The sequence below is a fragment of the Lates calcarifer genome, linkage group LG16_LG22 (genome assembly GCF_001640805.2).
Source record: "Lates calcarifer isolate ASB-BC8 linkage group LG16_LG22, TLL_Latcal_v3, whole genome shotgun sequence".
Taxonomy (NCBI): Eukaryota; Metazoa; Chordata; class Actinopteri; family Centropomidae; genus Lates; species Lates calcarifer.
Window position 1 is genome coordinate 2,720,627 of NC_066848.1, and position 22,200 is coordinate 2,742,826.

The following is a 22,200-nucleotide window of genomic DNA, read 5'->3' on the forward strand; positions in this document are numbered from 1 at the left end:
AAAAAGTGATCTCATTTTCAGTAATGGCTCAAGCGAGTGGAAGCTCATTCCAAGCAGTTGCCCATTGCCACCACAGACTGTCTTCTTCTGGATGAGTTCTGGTGATTTGCTGAGAGGCCAGTTCAGTAATTGAGCTATTTACTTTCTTTACTAAGTCTGGACTTTGGAACAGAGACATCTCTGTCTCAAACACCACTTCTCAACCCTTTAACTTACTTCATTTTAAACTTTCTGCACTGATGATATTTTACAATGGTAGTTTACTTAACTACTGATCTTACTTGACCTTGGTTTACTGCCAGTAAACTACTTCCAGGTCCATAAGATAATCTTTAGTATTGTCTAGCATGCAATAAAATATGTTGTTGTCACTGATGTGTGTAGGTTTTATTGAACTATAACAATAAAAAAGTAAGAACCCGGTGGCTGATGCAGCTCGCAGTTCCAAGATGCATTTATAGTTCCCAGAGCATTGGCAACATTTTTCTGGAAATGAACTGTTTTTTGTTTATGTTGTGGTCAGGTTACCTTATTATAATTTCCAGTTCAAGGAAAAATCGTGTTCAGTGTTTTATTTAGAACTGCATGACCACTGATATTTCAATCTCACTTTGTTCCCAAAAGGATAACCTTACAAGAAATGTTCTGCATCTCTCCATCTGTCCAGGACTGCACCGTGCAGCATTCAGGTACCTGACCACAGCCCCATACCTCACCCCTAGGTTGAGTGCTGGGGGGTGGGTGCCCCAGCCAGTGGAGGCCGGTCCTGTCTCCATACACACATCACTGTGATGGAAAGTCGCCTTAGCGGGCCAGGAACTCAGCTCGCCCTGATGAAGCCAGCTGCATTAAAGAACTAAAAGGAGAATTAAGAGGAAACTTATGGGAGGGAGAGAGGAGGCTTTCTGTCAGAAGATGAGATAATCTGAAAGGGCAGCCTCAGACACACACACACACATACACACACACACACACAGGTTAATGCAGTGGAAAAACCACAGCAAGAAAAATGTACTTTGGAAGAGCCACATGGGGTGTTATCTTAAAAGGATAATGAATATGTCTTTCCCTGTGAGTGAGAGTGAGTATCAGTGTCTAGTTTGTGATGGTAATTTCCACAGCAACGACAACCTGGTTCCAGTGTGGTGACCAGGGATAATACAGGTCACGCATGACTATCTCTGTCTCCTTCTGTCTTTGTCTCTCTGTATCTCACTCCATCTGTCTGTCTATCCAGTGACAGCAATTACTATTATGATTATTTTGCATTGCACGTAAAAAACGAGTGCATAAAACTACATTTCAAATGTTAAATCTTTAACCTAATATGCATTACACTGCTGATTTTTAATTTCTGTATATCCAAGGGAGCACAAAAGAGTTTTCCAGCATTAATCCACCTCTCAACTTTGCACCCAACTGGTTGCTGATCTCCTCCCTCCAAACTTCTAACTGCTGCGTCCTTTGTGGTGAAGCTGGCACCAGGCTTTCAGAGTTTTCCTGCACAGACGTTTTTGATTCAAGCGCTGAAGTTTCTTGGGTTCTCTACATGTGTGGCGTAGACCATCTTCTTCCCTGCTCTGTTTACTGAACAGTAAAACCCGGAGGCCACAGACCGACGTGGGCTCACTCTGAGGCTCCTCATTCCCACCAGAAAGGAACCCATTTCATGAAGAATAACACTAATAACGTGACCGGAGCCCAAAACACTTCCTTTCCCGCAGCACTGCAGATCAGGTTTTTGTTATATTATTCTTCATATTACAGTACTGGCCGCCAGAGTGCCTCCTAAACACTAACCCCAAATTATCTAGTGCTTTTTCAAAGTGGTGCACTTAAGAATCTCGAGCTCATACCAACAGTAGAATTTATTCTAACCCCAAAACAGGCTGAAACAGCCCTGCTCTGCAGCACGTTGGGGGCCTTTAAGGGCCTGCAAGAGAATTAGGACTACCTCCAAAATACCCTTGGGGGGAACAGACGCTGGAGGGAACAAACTAGTGAGAATCAAGTGAGACGACAAGACGACGATGAGAAATATTAAGAAGAGCAACGTATAGCATGTAGAAGGTGAGAGAAACTGAGTGAAAGAGGAAGAAAAGAGGAAGGAAAGGCCTGCTTTTCTTTTCCCTAACTCTGGATTCCTGGTTAATGACTGTAATGGTGCTGAGCCTCATTTCGCCAAATGAAACAAGAGGCCCAGCCAGCCCGATGATGTTTATTTCTCTCCATTTTTCATCCTTTCCTTTTTTTTTTTCTTTCATTGGTGACATAAAAATCATATATACACAATCTGCATTTAATTTGTATGGCAGCTCACTGTTTTCTTCCATTTTTCTCATCTGCTACCCCCTATTTTTTCTTGCACATTCAGCAAAGTCCTCTGGCCAGAGCAGGGATTTGTGGCTTGCTAACCAGCGAGGGGGATATTTTCTGAGAAATCCCCTCTGCCAGCAACTGTCTTCACTGCGGCCTCATACGCTGACCTGAGCAAACGTCTGTTCAATCACTGCTGAGAGACACTGTGGTTCATGCTGTCATTGTTTAGCAGTGACCTCGAGTCACGTCTAAGTTGGTAGAACAAAGTTTAATGTGGCTGCGTTTTGAGTTGGATGAGTGCTGGTATGAAGGAACAGTCAGTGAATCCCTAATCATGCATCAGCAAAGTCAGCAATAAACCTGCAGAGAGCACTTTAAGCCTGCACACTCACGCACATCCAACACCCCCAATATTGTGGAACAGTTTGTGTTCTGTGAGACTGATCAGCTCTGCAAGCCACCGATGGGCCCTGATCCAGCGGCCACAGTGGCTGAATGAGAGCAGGCCAGGCTGCATGCCACGGGGGATTTCTGGGATCAGTGAATCTCTCTTTCTATCTCCGTATGGCTTGGAGGCTCCAGCTTTTGGAGTGAGCATGATTTCTGGCCACGGCCCTTATTTGGTTCGATTTACGGGCGCCATGTAGCGACCGCAAAGTCAAAACCCAGACATGAATTCTCTCTGTGCGCACACTGTCCAAGCAAACCACATCAACCAAACTATTTAATACAATTGTGGTTTATATTGATGTATTGGCTGTTACCTGAACTCACTGCACTTGACATTTGAAATAGATTTGCATGGGTTCACATCATTCTGAAGTGTATTTCTGAGGCTACACTCACTGCATTATCTTCTCATTTATTTGGTAGAAATTTTTACATAATAATAAAATCAACTCACTGGGGTTATACTCCTTTTGCAGTGTATTTACATGCTAAACTGTGGCTCCTATAAACACACCACCACTTACTAAATAACATCATAAACTGTATATGCAATCCATGAAAAATGCTGCTACACCTTTTTCCCAACTGAAGTCTTTTCCAGACTTCATTTCAGAAAAGCATTGTGCTCCACTACCCCATCCCTCCCCCTTTCCTCATCCATCTACACATGGCAGCTCCACCAGCAGCCGCACCCTCTCCCACTGTTGTCCCGGGTCCCGGGTTTGACAGCCTGTGCCCACTTTTTGCCAGAAATAAAAATATTTGTGCAGTTAAGTGTTTCTGCAAATGGCTTAACGGTCTCATGCGCTGTTGGGCAACTGGAGTTCAGAAGGCCTGGTCCTTAATGACGGACTGATTTTAGCTCTGCGATCTGATTTCTCCGAGGAAGGAAAAAGACATCAGTTGCGTCTTCTACGCACACTTACGAAGGGCATCAGAAGGTGGGTGAGGTTTCATCATCCAGACCAAATAGTGGCCCCTTGGCATGCAGCGCCTCCCCTCTGAACCCCTCAGCCCCGCGGCCCTCTGCCTTTATCAGTCCTGTACGGACATCTGACTGCACCAGTTGAGCTTAGACGAGGCGCATGAAACATTTCTGACATTTCTCGAATGTGTGGCTAATCAGGAATGGCTGCTCATGTGTGGAGGATTCTCTAACTGGGGGAGGTGGGGGGAGAAAAGGGGGGAGGTGATGCTGTACAGCTGTATAACACTTTGGGGGTAGAACATACAGCTACAAACAATCCGCTGATGATTTATATATTTTGATAGGTTTGTAGCCTGTTCACGTCAATATAATTTTATGAAAACATTAGTTTATGTGTCAAGCTTGCTGTGAGTACATAAATCCACATACTGTGTGTATTATTTCTCATGATAAGGTTTAACAAAACCCTTTTTAGCCACTTTGACAATTAAAAACCTACATTATTAGTACTCACTCTAAACCTAATCATAAAAACTGTTACCAGTGGGGGAGAATGGCTTATTAAGATATTATAGGCTATTAGGAGGTAAGATTGTACTCTTTATTGGTTAAATTTGAGTGCCAACTGCATTTAGAGCATGAAACGAGGTGTGAAAAAAAGAGGACAATGAGAGGCTGGGGCTGAGGTGCGTCTTGTGCATACAAAAGAAACTAAACAAGAGTGAATACTTGCATATGTCTTACTTTTACAGTGAAAGCAATTATAAAAATTTCATATAAATGTGTGGCAATTCCACAGAAAATGCGCGACTAGTGTGTTGAACAACACCATTAATGACACAGTGAGGAATAACAGCGTCAAAAAGATTCAGTTTTGCTGCTACGACTTCTCTCGCCCTGCTGGAGCTCTGTGGCCTGCACAGGCCATAAATATGAGTGTTTTTATAATCTTAATTATAGAGACATTTTTCTGTTCTCCTCCACGGGCCAGCTCCCCCTCAGACCCAGCAGGTTGCCGTGACAATGCCAAGCACTCCCCTCCACAACAACAGCAGCATTCAACAGGCGAAGATTTAGAGCTCTGCAAATATTGGCTGCGTTGGCTTTCATGGGCCAGGAGTGGGAGGGATAGAAGTGTAGGGGGTGGGGGGTTGGTGCTGGTTGCGACACTCACCTCTACCTGTTCTAAGTGTCCTGAAAATATATTTCCCACATCTAGCAGAAAGTAGAGGGGACAGGAGCGAGGCAGAGGGGTTGGAGTTAAATGAGATTGCAGCTGAGAGAGCAGCAGGGAGAGAAAAAAGATTTAGACTCCCCAGAAGAGACAGCGCACATATTGAGAGGTGGGTGGACTCCCACCACCGCCCAACAGCTTTACTCTATTCACACTGACACATTAGTATTCTAATGCCAGTGGGAATATGTATGACTGCCTCAGAGAGAAAGAGATGCCCAGGCCTGTGCCAGAGGAGCAGGAGAAAAGACAATGAAGGAGAGCGAGGGAGGAGGTAAACAGAGGAGAGACATTAATGTGGTAAAGACCTGGAGGGGGGAGAGAGGCACTAACACATAGATGGGGTTTTATATGATGACTACATTTATCTTCCTGCAGTCATTGTCTGTGTTTCCATGCCTACACAGCAGCACTTTAAGACCAGGGGGCTCTTTTCTCATGCCGGTGCACCCTGGTTCACCTTTATAGTCAAACAATGAATTGATAATGATGAATCGCCACAAAACCTTTGTTCTACAAAACATGTTTTGGGGATGTAGTTTAACCTCATGAGTTCACATCTTTCACCTACATAAAAAACACTCTTTTACAAAGAAAAGCATTTAAAATCACCACCAGAGTTTTTCCTCTTTGTGCTTCAAGCAATTATTCTGATCAAACTATCTGAGAGGGTTAGAGGGGAAATGCTTCTTTGGTTGAAATGCTAACAACTCATCGACATCTGAAAGTTGACAAGGGGCCCCAGTCAGACACAGCTTTTTTGTAAGGGGGGGTCACAAGTCAAAAAGGTGGCCAACTATTGGTTTCATCTTTAACAATACATCATGTTTTCTACGCTTATTTGTTTTGTTTTGTTGTGAATGTAAAATCTTAATCTGAAAAGCATTAAATCTGTCAGATAAAGGCAGTGCCAGGCGCAATATTTCCCTCTGAATTAGAAAGTAGCATAAAATAAAAATACTTGGTGCTAGTACTTTAAGATTGCACCTACTACAAGTAAATGTACTTGGTTTTAGTCCACCACTGGGACATTCAAGAACATTTAAAATTGCACAGCTGTTTTACTGTTTGAGGCTCTGGTCCTGCCATGTCAGTGTACAAACTTCAGTCACTGATCGTCACAAAGAAAGCAACCATAAATTAGATCTGTTAATAGGAGTTCATTCATGCTTCTGTTTTCCTTAAAGTCCCACATATATCCTCATGAAGTCTACACCACTTTAACAGTAGTATCACACATGCAATGAATTTAAAACTATTTTGTAAATAAATCAACCGAGCTTAAATAGTTTAAAATCCAATTCAGAATGCCTAAACACATGAGCACAACAACCTGATGCTTGTGAATATTTTCACCATGTCCAACAGCGAGTTGGATAAACTTGAAGCTCCATGTCAAAATGCATTTTCTATGGTTCCTTAATAACTCAGGCTAATCACTTTAGCATTGTCTCTAGAGGCACAATGCCTCCCCTCATGTCCTGTATCCTAGCAAGGGGGCTAGGGAGCGGTCTGGTGCTGGTGTGTTGAATTTGGGTGACAGGGCCCCAGTGGGAGTGGGCGCCCCCCTGTCCCTTAGATAATCCCCAGCAGAAAGGGCCTGCATTTAGGGTGCGATACGCTTAATCCGGGGGGACCTTGTTCACAAAGGAGCCCGGCACTTCCTCTGGCCTGGGAGCTTCCGCTAGTCCGGGGGGCCTGGCGTGGGTGCCAGTACAAACATGCGCCAATAATACACATCCACGTTACAGTGGAACGAACAACAGACATATAGACACACACACACACACACACACACACACACACAGGAGTGAGCATGGGAGAATCAAAAAAACAAACTTGTAAATTCACACTGTCCTTATGGAGAGCCAATCCAAACAAGCAGCCCACGCACACAAGGGCCAGCAAGAGTAAACATGCAGACACACACACACACACACACACACACACACACACACACACACACACACACACACACAGTACACACTGTGGGCAGAGGCAGTGTTTACATTCTGCCCCCGGCTACAATGAAACAAAGCTTGCGTGTACTGTAGAAAGATTAGCTCAGTGAAGGACAGAAAAAGAGCGAGATCAAACAGCTCGCTGCCTACAGATAGTTCCATATTTACAAACAGGAAGGCAGCGTCATGTGATGGCTCCTTCCGATGCTACACGGGGTCCTGGTTCACTCATACATACAGTAGATGTGATCAGGGGATGCTGGTGGATGACGCATACGTTTAAACTCCATGCCCCGGCAGCATTTGTGTTCCTACCGTAAGGGAAAAGGAATATTTAGAAAAGATAAAATCTGCAAAACCCTTCTTTTCCTAAACACGTTTTTACCACAAAAGCAAATAGTACTCACTAAGGCGGCACATAACATTTAGGGGACATTTACGTAAACAGTTGAGGGATATAATTCCATATTTCTCTGACATGATTCCACACGCAAGTTTGGATCAGATGTTTGGAAAAAGGGAAAACCTCAGGCATGGTGTCTCTTTTTCCTTATTTTCAGACTTGCTTTTCCTTCTCATAGTATTTCACGCTGACACATCCTCTTTCCTCTGTGGGTCCCCTGGCATTTTCATCTAGCCACAATGGACCTGCTACAGCAGATAGCAGTCAGTGGAGAGGGAGGGGGAGGGTAGGGGGAGGAGGGGAGGGGGAGGAGGGCGGGGGTGTTTTGTTAGGCAGCAGAATAAAGATACAAAAATACTTCTAGCAAATAATTATTTACAGGAGCTTATACTGACATTTAAACAGCTGCAACTACTTACATAACAACTAATGCTTAGACATTAACTGAAATTCCAACTCAACCACGAATCTCACATTTCAAGACAATTTAGTTTGTTTACAATGTGCACATTTTCTTCTAACAATCTTACATCTACATTTACTCTCTTGGCAGACACACTTATCCAAAATGACTTACCAGTGACAGTAACACTTGAGTGCAGACCCTGGAGTAAATACTAATTAAGTCCTAAATCTGTTAAAGAAGGCAAAGTGCAGGGAGATAAATTAAAGAAAAGCATCGAAAGTGCAGAGTAAGTGCTATTTCAGCATGTTAGGATGTTAGAGGTGTCAGGAGAGGAGGTGCTCTCAGAGAGGGACACTCCTGCTCTGTCAATATCTGGGAGCTTGTTCCACTAACAGAAAGCCTCAGATAAAACCTGGACTGAGAATGCCTTGTGTGCAGGGATGGTGACACCAGACGACGCACTGGCTGAGAAGGAGCATAAGACTGAATAACTGTGGTCATTTTTTCCTCTCTTCATCGTCATTCTGTGATTTTTTTTTAGATAATTTTGTGCCCATTTTATGTGTGTTTGTGGTTGTTTTTATCTCTTTGTCGTCACTTTGTAACTTTACCGAGCTCTCTGACTTTCAAACAGGAAACATCAACAGTCATTTCATACAGAGGCTCTGGCCCAGAAGCCTGAGAGAGAATAGAGGCTCTTTGATCTCTCAGGCCTGTGCCAGGTAGGCCTGTTCAATAATCTGTCCATGCTTACTACAGGGTCATTTTCTCCTTTCTTTTTTGGAGGTCTGTGAGACAAACCTCACCCATCTGGCACCAACATCACCTTAAATAAACCACAGAGTGTATATCTCTGAAGATGAAGCCCTCTCTCCAGGCCCCTGTACTCTCTGAATGTTGACCTTTGGCTGAACGGTATTCCAGCAGCAGTGCGTGGTCAGTACAGACCTCATATTCAATAAGAATTATGAGCAGTGACACGATTCTACACCAGAGTAACGTCCAAACCCTGCCATGCTGCGTCTTGTGGCAGTATGGACTCATTATAAAATAGCCGACTGGTCCAGGCCACTTGTTTTGACAGAAAGAGGTCCACCACAGCACTGGCACATGTCCGCATGTGTGGCGTCCACCAAGACTAACCACTCATGACAGTGCCAGGCGTGTGTGTGTGTGTCTATGTGTGTGCACATTAAGTCCGAGGGGAAGCATGCCTAATGTGGGAGAGAAACAGTGAATCCAACATGGCCGCTAGCCAGCGTCAGTGTTCCCTTCTTGGAGAATTAGCCTGTCAATCCATTCTAATTCCTGAGGACACAGGCTGCTCTTAAACCAGGGTTGAGTTTAAACTGGAGAGACTGACTCTCTCAACTGTTTTCTCAGGTTTGGGTGCAGACAGGAAGGCTGGCTGAATGTGTGGCAGGTCAGGCCGCACTGAAGAGCAGAGCTGTCGCACAAATACAAGCCTAGACCGGGGTCAAGCCGACACTTATTGGCCTGTGGTTCGGGCTGCAACTGTAACTACTGACTGCATTTGTCCATCGACCAAGAGAAACAGCATCTTGAGGAGCAGGTTTACGCAGCTGGGTACAACTTGGCTAAACACCAAAGAAATACGTTTGTGAGACTGAGTTTTTAGTGTACCTGGAGGAGGTCTCGTCCAGTCTTCACTCCACTGTTGCTGGTCTTACACCACATCTGGACATAAGAGCGGCCACCACTCATGGACTTCCTTGCATCATGTGAACACCTGGCACGAATCCCTGAGAAGAACAACAACCTTCTCTGAATGAATGTAGGATGTGGCATCATTTTAGATTCTTCATGTTTAACACATGGTTGGCAAAGCTGCCAAAGACGCTGCTTATCAACCATTTTCTTGACTGTTGTTGCTGCAGAAAATGAAAAAGTGTCTGTGGTGTTTTATGAACAAAGTTTCTGTTCAGTCAGTGTTACTCACCAAGCTGCACTGCGTGTTTCCTTGAGCTTTGACAAACGTGTTCATTCTGTTTTCTGTCGCACAAATCATTTATGAAGCCAGTTTTTCTTTGAAGGGTTGAAACCTGCGTTTAATCTCCACGTTAGGCAGCGTTCCGTTTTTCCTTCACTGCATTTCATGGCGCATTTCTCCGCTACGTGACTCCTTACCGCCACCTGCAGGTCAGCGGAATAGCGTGAAATAATTAGCGGGTAACCCACACATGCGCAGAGAACAGGGACAAACGTCAGAGAAAAGTGTGCTCGGGAGCTCACCTGGTAGAGCAGGTAACATGAATCAAGGCTGAGACCTTACTACAGTGACCTGGGTTTAAATCGAGCCTGGTCACTTGTGGTCTGGTCTGTAACCTGGTCTGTAACTGTCATATAATGGCAAGATTTTTTCATAGGATCTTTATTTGAGGGAACCTGGGTTACTGAGTCACCATGAGTGTGAATATGATGTCTGATATGATGGCTACATACACAGGTTGTGCAAAGACAGGATCTCTGCTGCCTGCTGCTTTTTCGACTTAACTTTGCAGAAATCACCTCTAGCATGTTAAAACCACCAAAATCAACTCAACAGAGAAGTGCTATTAAGCTCCTGAGCTGCTGCCATGATCTCAGCAGCTCGTGTGGTTAAAATATGTAGTTAAAAGCATGTCCGCCTGTGCTGTAAGACCTGAGGCCTGCCTGCTGACACCGGGCTCTCTTGGCTCAGCCGAGCCATTCCCTGGCTGAGAGCTGCGCTGCTGTTGACACTCTGTTTTGAGGGCAAGAGGCCATTCACATTTGTGTTCTGCCAGCTCATATATCTAACACCTGTTGCTTGGCCCAGTTCAACAAGTGCAACTTAAGCACTTATCTCTGGGTGTGCAAGTGCTTTGCAAGACATGAGCTTACTACTGTATGTGTAAAAATCTACACAGTGCCAGCAAGAGGATGCTTGATGACTTATTGGCCTGTTCCCAGAATGATCTGCTGCCTGTGGATTCAGGGTTGTGTTGCATAATTTGCATGCAAAGGAAAGTGACAAGGTCCAAGCAGGGAATATATAACCCCTTTATTTGGTTCAACCAAAAATAACAGTGTCAATATTAAAAGAAAAGCAAATAAAGCTATAAATATAACAGACGAAAACATTGAAAACAGTGAGCGTTTGCTTTACATAAACCCAGTGATAAAAATCGTAACAATGCTGTGGTGTAGTACAAGCTTGAAGTTTTCTGTAATGCAAGCAACTGAAAACCACCTTCAAAATCACTGGACATTCAAAGGACATAAATCCAAACCCGTGTCTGTTCAGAGGAGACCTGTGTGTGGCTAAATGCTCCTTTACAACATCATTACTTAATCGTACAGTATTGGGGATGGTGCAAAAAAATCAAAGTGCTGAACACATGATATTAAAGTAACTCACAAGGGTCTGGTCCCTGTATGGAGTCAAATCGAACAAAAGCATGCACAAAAGCTAAACTGAGAATGGTTGTTTATGTTGAGTTTATTAAAATCATCAAATAAATGTAAATGAGACATGACTGCTGTATGAGGCCAATGGGTGAATGGGTATATACATATGATGGCTACTGCACTGTTCCAGCCTGTGTAGAGTGAAGCATGGTGAGACTACAGGGGCAGCAGAAAGCACTTTCACAGACAGTGAGGGAGACACACAGACATAGAGAAACAGAAATAGACATTGCTGAGAGGTGTGTTTTCATGTTTATTAAAAAGGTGCAGTGGTGTGATGCTGTATGTTTAGGCGCGGTACAGCAAGATCCTTTCAGCACAGTCCTGGCCAACCAAGCCGCCGTACTGCTGCACCTCGGCCTCGTCGCTGGAGCCCTTGCGTTTGCGGGAGTAGGCAGCATAGGGCATGACGGCACGTCTGTATAGCACCAGCGCTCTGCCCACATCCTTCAGCGCCCGAGCATCTCCTGGACACAAACAGGAACACATGAGAACATAATAAGGACCAGCACAGACATCAAGCACAATAAACATTGTCCTTATTTTCCCTCGCTCATTTGAGTTAACCTCTGGGTGACTTGGCAGGGATACACCATTATTCCGAGAAGTTGTTGGAGGGGCAGAAAGCATTTTTCCCCCAGCAGCACTAATTCCAATATGCCCTAAACCTGGAGTCACGGTGGTGCGTGCGCAGGCTCGTTCGCTGGCCTTGTTTAAGGGGCCTTGCTCCCCACTGGCTTGCCAAACTCAGCATCTCATTAGGTCCGGTGTCAGGCACTGCCAGCTCCCATCAACCAGTGAAAACACTGCTAATCTCAAAAGTGTGCGTGTGCAGGAGCTAAGAACGGTCCTCTGGAGAGTCCGATGGAAAAAAGGATGAGAAACGATGACCCTTGCTCTGACACTAAAACCGCTGCCTCCAGGAGTGAGAGGCAAAGCCAAGCTGCCCACAGCTGGCGCCAAGAGGACATGCAAGGGGTAACACAGCAGGGAGTCGACTGAGCCAACCTAACCCAAAAACACTGTCTAAAAATCCATTGTTAGCGTTAATCATCATCCCAGTCCAGTAACAACTATGGAGTCCTTTCTTTGCTGTCATTCACTAGAACCTCAATATGTATTTCATGTCTCTCTACTGAATAACATCCCAGCTCTAGTCACTCTAATTGCCCTCTTAAAATGCTTTCTACTTTCTTAGTCCACATCTTTCCCAAACATTCTGCTTTCAAAAAAAGCCTCAAATGTAAAATTTATATTGTGCCTTCTAAAATGCACATCCCCCACACACTCTACACGTAATATTTCATCCGTTCAGCCTGTCCTGTCTGGGGCAATCCTGGTCTGGCCTAGCTGAGAGGAAGCAGATGAAAAGAAAACTTGAGGCCGGCCAGGCTGCAGAGTGGAGTGAACTGACTTGCCAGGCCCGTGGCGACACATCAGTCAAACGGGAGCGAGTTAGATTTGGTATTAATAGAGCTCAGGGCCTGCTACTCGCCACTACTGTTCCCCCTGACTACAACCCATGTGGCTCACAGCTGAGCACCCAGGTGGTAAGAGTGATGTGAACGCACGCTTTTCTGCCTATTTCCTAAAATATTCACCACTTTGCGGCCAAATCCCACCTGATCACCAAATCAACTGGGAAAACAAGATAATAGAGCGGAAAGTTGCAAAAAAAAGTTGTGCCAGATGTTAAAAGGGATCTCCAGTTTAGAAAGGCACTGGACCCTGGCGACTTGTGTGGTGGTTGATCAGTTAAATTGCTACAGATCTAAAGTATCATTGAAATGGACCATGGCTAAATGAGGACAGAATCCAGTCGGTTTGGGCAAATATTCATGTCCCACAACCTGAAAAACAAGCCGGAGGAAAGAAGAGAGCTGGATACAGACATAAAGCCCTGAGGCTCCTCCTCACACCCCCATCTCCATCACGATATTTTCATATTTCTACCAAGATGTGGATTCATGTTTTATTTATCAGCCTCATTTCCCTGCTCAGTAATGCCCTAACCACTCTGTTCCCCACTCTTCCCTAAAAACTGCTGAGTCATTTAAATGAAGAATGCTTGATACAAACTTTTAAATGAAGAAAATCAGCAGTATGTTAACTCTCACCATGTGGGGAAAAGGATTTCAAAAGATGTAAACATGTTATGTAACTTCCACATGATCACAGTTTCAGTCCACAAAGAATTTAAGTGTCCTGATGAAAATATTTAAACGTTGGATGCTTCTTTAATAAGTTAAGCTGCCTTCAGTATTGTCTCTCTAAGCACTTTGTGCCTCTTCATGTTTTTTATCAGTGTGACAGCCCACTTACACAACAGTTACGCAAAGTTACACTTGTCCACTCCAGTATGTGACACTGCTCTAAAGCACCACTGTCCCCTTGCACAGATATGAAGTAGTGAACATTTTACAGACCAAAATGGATCACAGCATGTAGCTTTAAGGCAGTCTGGAGGCCCCATCTCTCCCTCTCTCTCACTCAAAGCAATCCAAACATCCGCTCCTCACATAAACAACTTTCCTTTTCTTCTTCTTCACTCACTCTGTCCTCCATCCATGCCCCCCTCTTCATTTTGAGTAGCTCCAGACCCTGTTCCCGTCAGGCCCACCGGACGTTCAGTGACACGCCGCTCTGAGGTCACAGCTCCTCAGGGTCGGGGTTCAAGGGTCGGGGGGAAGAGGAGTGGTGAGGGTCGGCCGGGGAGTGAGAGGGTCAGGGCCGAGGCCTGGGGCCTTGACACTTCGCCACGCTCCTCTCTCTCTTCCCATCCATCTCAAACTTTCAAAACACTTGCTTAACACCGGACGCTGGTCAATGGCAGGCCATCAGGTTATGACCGCTTACTATGACCCAGTGTTGCAAATCCAAAATAGGGCTTACTTTTGAAAAGAAAAGGCCAAAACTGTGGTGTAGTGAGTAAGAAGACTACTCATTGACTGGAGGACTTTGGTTCAAGCCCCTGTGTTAGCGCACATCCGTCCAGCTGACCCTGAATCTCTGTAGCTGACCATGAATTTTGACCTCCAGAGAGGAGAAAGCAACAAGAGAATTCCTCTGGATTATAAGGATATTATCATTAGAATTATTATTAAAAAGGGGGGAAAGTTCCACAGTGGTGAAAAGTGCAGCAGATCCGGAAAAAAGCCCACCCCCTGCTTTATAACACAAGAAAGAGAGAGGAGTGATATCTGTCTCCCCTCCACTCTGAATGAGAACATTAATGCAAGTCGGGCTGAGGAGCAGAAAGCCTGGTGAAGAGCAGAGCAAGTGGCTCTGACAGTGAGACAAGATATGAAAGTGTATACTGTAAAAGATAGAAATAAAGTGGAGAGAGCAGGGGGGCTTGGGGGTAATGGGTGGGTGCTGTCAGGCTAGCACTGTCTCCCCCACCTAATGTTTAGGCCTGTGCCTTGCTGAAAGCACAGATACTGAGGATCTCAGAGTCAATCAGCTTGATGAGAAGTGAATCAGACATGAAAGAGAGACCGACAGAGTGAGAACATATCACTTAAACATTTGAGATATTTTACTTAATGCAACTCAGCGTAGTGTGTATACGCAATATGTAATTTTGTGCATCGTAGTTGGCGCCTGCTGGACGCACTTAAGGAGCGCGGGGGTGACTACTTGTGTCACACATTTTTGCAAGTGTTTATCCTGCTGAGCGGGCAATGCCCCTACGTCTGTCTCTGCTGAGTACACACTGATTAAGAATGTGTGTGAGAGAAGTTACATATGTGCTGTGTAGACTGTGTGTGTGCATTCTGTATGTACATTTGTGAGAGGCCACAACAAGGCCCTAGGGCCCTCCATGTGTCAGCAACAGGCATGTAATCAGTGTGAGCCTGCTATGGACAGAGTTGTGTAAACTTTAGATTAGCTGTCTTCTCACACCTCATTAGGACAGCTCTGTAACCCAGTCACCCTGACAATCTGAATGCACATTCAGCACCCCAGTTCTCATTCACCCCTGGGTGAAGCTTGGAGTTTGAGGTCTTAAAACAGGCCTGACATGGAGTTAATGGGGATTTTACAGGCAGTTTTGGTGAAAATTGAAATTTCTTTAACACCAATTTCTGTCAAGTTGTTTGTTTTTAGATCTTTGCTATCATTTATATGGCTGAACTTAAACCTAATCCTAATCTTTACTACTGCAGCTAAATAAATGAAACGGCAATAATTCCTAAAAGATACACTGGAGATTCCAACACCATTACATGCAGTCAGGACTGCCCCAGGACTTAAAAACAGATTGCAACATGTCTTTATTTAGGCCAAAAACAAGCCACACATTGATAAACGGCCAATTTGGCCTGGGCCACAAGCCTCAACAGTGTGCCATGCTGCTAACCTGATGATGACATGGGGCAGGCTGACCTGGTGACTGACTGACCACTGGGCGTTTTTCAGGAGAAGACAGAAGCCTCCACACCGCCGCTAGTCTGGCAGAGACCATCTTTAGCCGCAGTTCAACCCCACAAGCTTGGCAACCATCGAGACAGCTAGCACTGAAATATAATGACACTGCATTTGGACAGCTAGGCCTGAAATAATGTCCGGCTCCATCCAAGATCAACAGTCCACGCAGGAATTGAGGCACCACAAGAGCCACAGACACACAAACATACACTGGCCATGGTGAAATTGGTCGGCTCTGAGGCCGCCACTTTGTCCTCAGTAATTTGTGCCTACTCAGGCATTAAGGGTATGATTGACAAGAAAAGGTCAGACCTACCACTAGCTAAGCTGTTAATGGCAATGTTGTAAATGGCCGGCCTACTAATGGTCTTTCAAATGCCCTTACTTCTCCTGGGTGTGGTGCTTTCACCATCACATGAGTCAACAACAAAAGCTCGCCAGGAAATTACAAAAAGGTGCAGAATCCTTATTTCCTTAAGACATGTGTTAAGATTTAGATTCTTTATAGATGGTGCACTCACTGCTCACAAACTTTACCTCATCACACAATCTGACCCCTGCAGTAGGGGACAAAGAAAAGAGGCATGTGTGCCATAGAAGTTTTTTATGTTGAAGTTCATTATGAGTGCTGGTTTTTACCTCTCTGCACGGCAGAGTCCAAGTATGACCTCACTACAACAATCTGTCTCTCTACCTTCATATATTCCTCCTCTACCTCCCTGTCAATCTATCTTCCATTTTATGGTACTGCTCTCTCTTCTAGTGCCAGCAAACAGCCACCAGCCTCCCTCCCCTTCACTTCTCATTTCTATAAAATCATTTTTATCACACACACACACCCTCCTCCCCTCTATCTGTTCTTCTATTACTCCCTCTCTTGCCCTCCATCCATCAGTCCCTGTTTACCTGACAATCAAATTCTTGTCCTCTCACATCTCCTATTAGTGTCTATCAGTGGCTCTTTCCTGTTTGGTGCCTGCTTGGTGATGCAGATTAATGGGGAAGAGTAAACAAGAGATGGCTGACCTCTGTACACCCAATCAATCAAGTAACAAGCACTTACAATATCCACAGCATGTGTATGAATGTACATGTTCAAACCCATGCACAATGTGGCAACAATCTCCTCCTGCAGTAATTTCACAAGCTGGGCAATGTCCACAAAGTCCACATGAGGTGTGAGTCTCTGTTCGCATATGATGCACACAAGTTGAGTTTGGTTTATGTGGGAGCTGCAGGAATCTTCCTGCATTTTCGGCTAAAACCACCTAGAGCACAAAAATGCAGAATCAACACAGGACGGTGCGCAGAAGAGAAATACAGAGACAGAGAATACATCAGGCTTTCTGGCCTATGCAGAAAATCATTCAGAACTCTCCTGTCAAGACTTTCAAACTCACTTACACTCCCCCTGGCCCCAGTCTGTAACCCTGACAGTCCAGGCAATGGGCGTCTGCCAGTCTACCTTCCACATGCGGTTTATTACCACTGATATCACTATTCATCTAATGACAACATGGCCCTTCCATAACGACAGCACTGGCCCTGCTCTGACCACACTGAAGCATCACGGGGAGAGAAGACTGTGTGATCAGAGCCGCTGGCCCTCGGCTTACCCACGTTCAGTGACTGCGCTCTGCTTTGGAACAAGCCCACAGTTTTCAATGCACCATCACAGTGAAACAGGATCAGATGTTAAGACAAGGTTCATGGGTTCATCCAGAACAGCATGTAAAAAGAACTGAAGGGTAGAAGACTGAGCTCACAGCAGCAGTAGTATGTTAGTAATGTATGAACTGCATGGGATAAATGTGCTTTCTCAAATGAATAATAAAAACAACAGAGTGGAGAGTGGTGCATAGTTGTACCTGCATCAGGATCCTGGTTGAAACGAGCATAGCGGGAGTTCTCCAGGTGTGGTAGGCATCTCTCTATAGGTACCCAAACATAGGTCTCTGGGCACAGGAGGTCTGAAGGCCGGTACTGCCCCTGGGGAGTGAAAAGGGGACAGAGAGAGGGGGTCACACCTCCTGCTAAAAGGATTTATTATTTATTGTTGATTAATCAATTCAATTTTCAACAGAAAATGCCAAACATTTGCTTAACACAGCTTCTTAAATGAAAGGATCCTGCTGTTGTTATATTTCCATAAACTCAATATTGTAAGATTTTTACTGAAGCAACTTGAAGATGTAATCTTTGATTTTGCACATTATTAATGCCCTCATCTAAAAACATTACTGACAAATAAAACAGTAACGAATAATAATCATTTGTTGCAGGCCCCAGTAACACCTCTTTCACAATAGTGACCCTTCAGGATTAAACGTTTGAAGAGTTGTAAACGGACTTCAGGGTCAGGATGAGGGTTGAGACCTGGATCGAACTTTGCTCTGTTTAAGTTGTTTGCTTGAGGAGTGTTTTGTCATCTTCAGTGTTGAGCAGGAAATGTAAACACACGAGCGTATTGTAATGTGTGCTTGTGAAATGGGTACAAGTCTGTATTTGACCTAACGTATTGGATGGAAAATAAACCACGCTGAACAAAAACAGCTGCAGGGCAAGGAAACAAAAAATGAGTGAGGGGTTGAATGAACAGAAAGGAGGAGGAAAAAAAGACCTGCGTTCTATCACATGACTCCAAACAAATACAAACTGCCGAGATAGCTCTGTAAACAAGCAGGCGCCTGCAACAGGCCCGCTGCACTGTCTCAACACACACAATAATATTTATAGTTTATGAGACATTAAACTGTAGGACATGGACTCCAGCACTTCATGAGCACACGTTTTATACACAACTGAGGTCAAAAAGTGCTGAGTGATTAAACTTAAACAACAAAAAGAAAAAACACCACTGTCATGAGGAACTCAAAGTAAGCAAGACAAAGGAAATACCATCACTTTAAATGCTGTTGCTAGACAGGCACTCTGACCACCACCCATCTGTCAGTGGGCCTATATGGAAAATATGCTGCCTGTTTTTACATGCAGGAGAGGATGCCATGAAAAATGAAGAATGAGAGGGATACACTGATAGCCAGGATTTCCCCTAAAGGTGATGTCCTCATCTAGGGCCACCTTTGTGCTCTGCCCCATAATTAAGTAAAGGGGGGACAGGTAAGAGGAAAAAATGTATCACAGAAGAATACAGTCATGAAAGAAATCACACAGGCCAATACCAGTGTACAGGCTGTGAAGGGGGAAAAAATTCAGAGTGAAGCAAAAGGCAGAAACATGCTTTAAGTGCTTCTGCTAACAGATGGATGGTGGTGGAATGCTACGAATCTGTAGCCACAACGGACACACACATTGATCGGATGCTCTCCATGTCCTAACAACCTACAGGCTTCCACAACTGTCAGCACAGTCAGCCTGACACTCTCACACTCTGCCTCACCTCTATAAACTCCTTCAACACTGCAGTGGGTCACACCTCTATATGCAGAACACACACACACACACCTGCTCAGCAGTAGAAACACAATGAGCCCATAACGTTGAACCTAAACTCAACCTGGATGGGCAGCGGGAGAAACCGCACAAACAGAGGTGTGAATGCATATAGCTAGCCTTTAAAGTGAAAAGAGTGAGAGCAATGGAAGAAGAATGAAAGACAACATACAAGGAGAAGAAGAAAAGCTGTTGCGTTTCCTGTCCCTTGTATCATGGTGCATTTGTAAAAGAAATAAGGTGAAGGCCTATGTTTTGTGTCTACAGTCCAAAATGATACATCCAGTCCTTTGCTGTAAAGCTTCAGCAGAGAGAGAGAGAGAGGCCTGTCTAACCAAAATGAGGCCCAGAGTCTGCTTATGGCACAGGCACAATTCCTCAATTCTCCCCCTGAAAAGAAAAAAAGGATACAGAGTGGGATGAAGAGTATGAAAGGACACAGCTATTAGTGGTCTGGACAGAGGAGAGAGAAAAGAAGAAAGACGAGGGAAAAGAAAAGCTTGATTTGCCACTACCTATCTATCAGCTTCTTTCTTTTATTGGACTGAAAGTAAAGACTGAGCTCACCACTGACTTTCTTTATCTTCCCTCTTATTTTTTTCCTTCCCCAGGTTGGCTTGAAGGCCCTGTAATTCACAGCTGCCCCTGCAGCTTCCTTGGCTCGTCTTCAGCCCTGTGTTTTCTGCTTTTTCCTCAGCTCGCTCACAACATCCATCTCTTTTTCTAACAGTTACTTATACCAACAGAGAATGCAGTAATGGTTTCCTCAAACTTAGATCCTTTATAGAGGAGACCGATGTGCAAAGTGCAACCAATTTAATAGCTGGAAGAGAGAAAAATTGCCTATTCCTACAAAGTCAATGTCACTGAGGGGCTGTGAGAGGCCACAGGAAGTGATGGCAGGAGTATGTGTACGTGTAAATGGCCACAAAGCTATGTGATAAGGTTTTTTGTGTAAGCATATGTGTGTTTTTTAATGTGTCCACTCAGCTCCAATGAGGGCTACCCAGCCACTCAACAGATAACCAGGATGATTCTTTCCAGACTAAGGTTTAGACCTCCTCTCTTCAGTGGCTCTATTCCTCCTTTTCTAAATGCTCAAAGCCTCCCACACCAACCAATCCATCACCATCTTTCCCTCCTTTCCTTGCTCGCAAGTTCAGACGGATATGGAGGTGATGCCGACGACTGACAACCTCTGAAAGGCTCGTTCAGAGACACAGAAGGAGAGACGGAGGATGAACAAACAACTGGAGAGAGAAGGGAACGTACAAACTTCAGCGGATAGGCTTGGCTGCCATCAGAGGTGTGAGGAATGAGATGGAGATAGGAGGAAGACAGGGAGGGACAAGAGAAAATTAGGTGCAGATGAGCAAAGGGATGGTATTTAACATCAATGAGATATAGACTGAGGCGAGCTGATGAAAGTGATAGGAGCAGTCTCAGTGCCAGAACAGCACTGAGAGAGGATGTTGGAGGCCGGGGATGAAAAGGGAGGGTTTGGAAAGAGACAGAAAAGGGGTGGGGGGGGTGGTGGTGAGATGAAGACAACAGAAAAAACAGATGAGAGGGGAATAAAGAGCTGCGTTTAATAGTGGTCACATAAAGAGGGAGAAGTTTAACAAAATCGAAACTGTACATTTACAAGTGACAGAATGCTCTCCAACATATAAATCCAGAGCTTTGCTATGCGTTGGCTAATGAACATGCAGAGGTCACTGTTTATGGGAAAGCAATCTTCTACAGTGCAGCTTTCCCAGTGAACTGAACTTTAACAAGGCAGAGAGGAAAATTACTCATTTGAATAACAAGCTGCCCCAGTGTAAACAATTACACATCTCCATCATCAGAAGTAAATAAACACATTTCTCCACAGGGCTTGACACAGAGTTACACAATACTTTGCAGATCTATCATCACTCTGAGCTCCTTGGTGACACAGCATCATTCACTCTTTTCAGGCCACACAGACTTTACTCACAGACAGCCGAGGCCCTGCTGTCAGAATGAACTTTATTACCAACTCATCGACTCCAACACATAACTGTCACATTGTTCCTCTCCTTCATTGTGCACCCTTTCCTCCCCATTTCTGTCTTGTTTTCTCAGACACCTCACGGCAGGGAGGGATGCCCCAGGCCTACACCTGTGATTTATATGAAAAGCAATTAATCAGACACATAAATCGAGTGTTTAACTTGAGCCAAGGAATCCTCATGAAAACCTACACCTCTTTTGCCTTCTGCTTCTTTTCTTCCTCCCTGCCTGAGTAGGAGGCAGACATATGAGTTTGGTCTGTGTAAAAACTTTCATCAAGCCAGACTATCAGCCAAAAGTGTCTAGAGCTTGTCCAAAATGGCGGACAAGTAAAAATTCAGACTTTGTTTGGCTGGTTGGTTGAAGTTAAGCTAGCAGTTAAAAACAGTAACAATGGGTTTGTGTGGAACAAGGAAGAATTCATTAATTAGCATGAGATAAGATTAGATTTATTTTGAAAATGAATTAATCTTTTCAGTCATTTTTCAACCAAAAATGTCAAACAATCATTCTCTGGTTTCAGCTTCTTAAATGTAAAGATTGGCTGCTTTTCTGTTTCAAAAATGGTTTTTGGACAATTGATCAGATAAAACAATTAATCCGATCTACTTAGATATTTGGCCTTTAGCAGAGTGTGATGAGAACATAGTAAACATTAATCAATATAATGAGAAAATAGAAAATGTCTAAGAATTTCTCTTGCCTTTTATTACCTTATGACACAGTATTTTTTTATAACTCCCAATAATATTAAAATCCACTGCCCTGCTCTTATGAGGGAGACCTGAGGTGCTATCACATCTTCCATTAGAGGGAGACTTTTAAAGGATCTCACTCTGTGTCTTGTAGTCACACAGCAGTGTCATGGTTCAAAGTGATCCTCTTTCAGGCCTGATGGAGGAAAGACCCGGGGACTGCGGAGGTGGACTCGTCGTCCTAGTAAGAGGGTTTCCCTGCCTCCATCTGCATTACTTTACACCCACATCTGCTGCTGATTTCCTGCTCATATCTCCAGCTGAGTTTTCACCCACCCTACCTCTAGCTGATGTGTCCCTGTGTAAGTGTGTGCACAAGTCAGGCACCGTGCAAGTCTGAATGCAGTCTCAATGGGTCTATTCTCATTAACAG

The 22,200-nt window shown here is 44.4% G+C and overlaps 1 protein-coding gene across 4 annotated transcripts in view; it reads right to left on the reverse strand.

The window, feature by feature from the left end:
* Window positions 1–10,729: 10,729 nt before the first annotated feature.
* The window catches only part of LOC108885765 (arginyl-tRNA--protein transferase 1), a 46,291-nt gene continuing 34,820 nt past the window's right edge, over window positions 10,730–22,200 (reverse strand). For all 4 annotated transcript variants that reach the window (XM_018680195.2, XM_018680198.2, XM_018680197.2 and 1 more), the window contains 2 exons: window positions 17,451–17,571; window positions 10,730–11,618 (listed from right to left, as the gene is read on the reverse strand). In XM_018680195.2, the coding sequence (XP_018535711.1) occupies window positions 11,440–11,618; window positions 17,451–17,571 (300 nt within the window). In that variant the 3' untranslated portion in view covers window positions 10,730–11,439. The remainder of the gene's footprint in view (window positions 11,619–17,450; window positions 17,572–22,200) is intronic.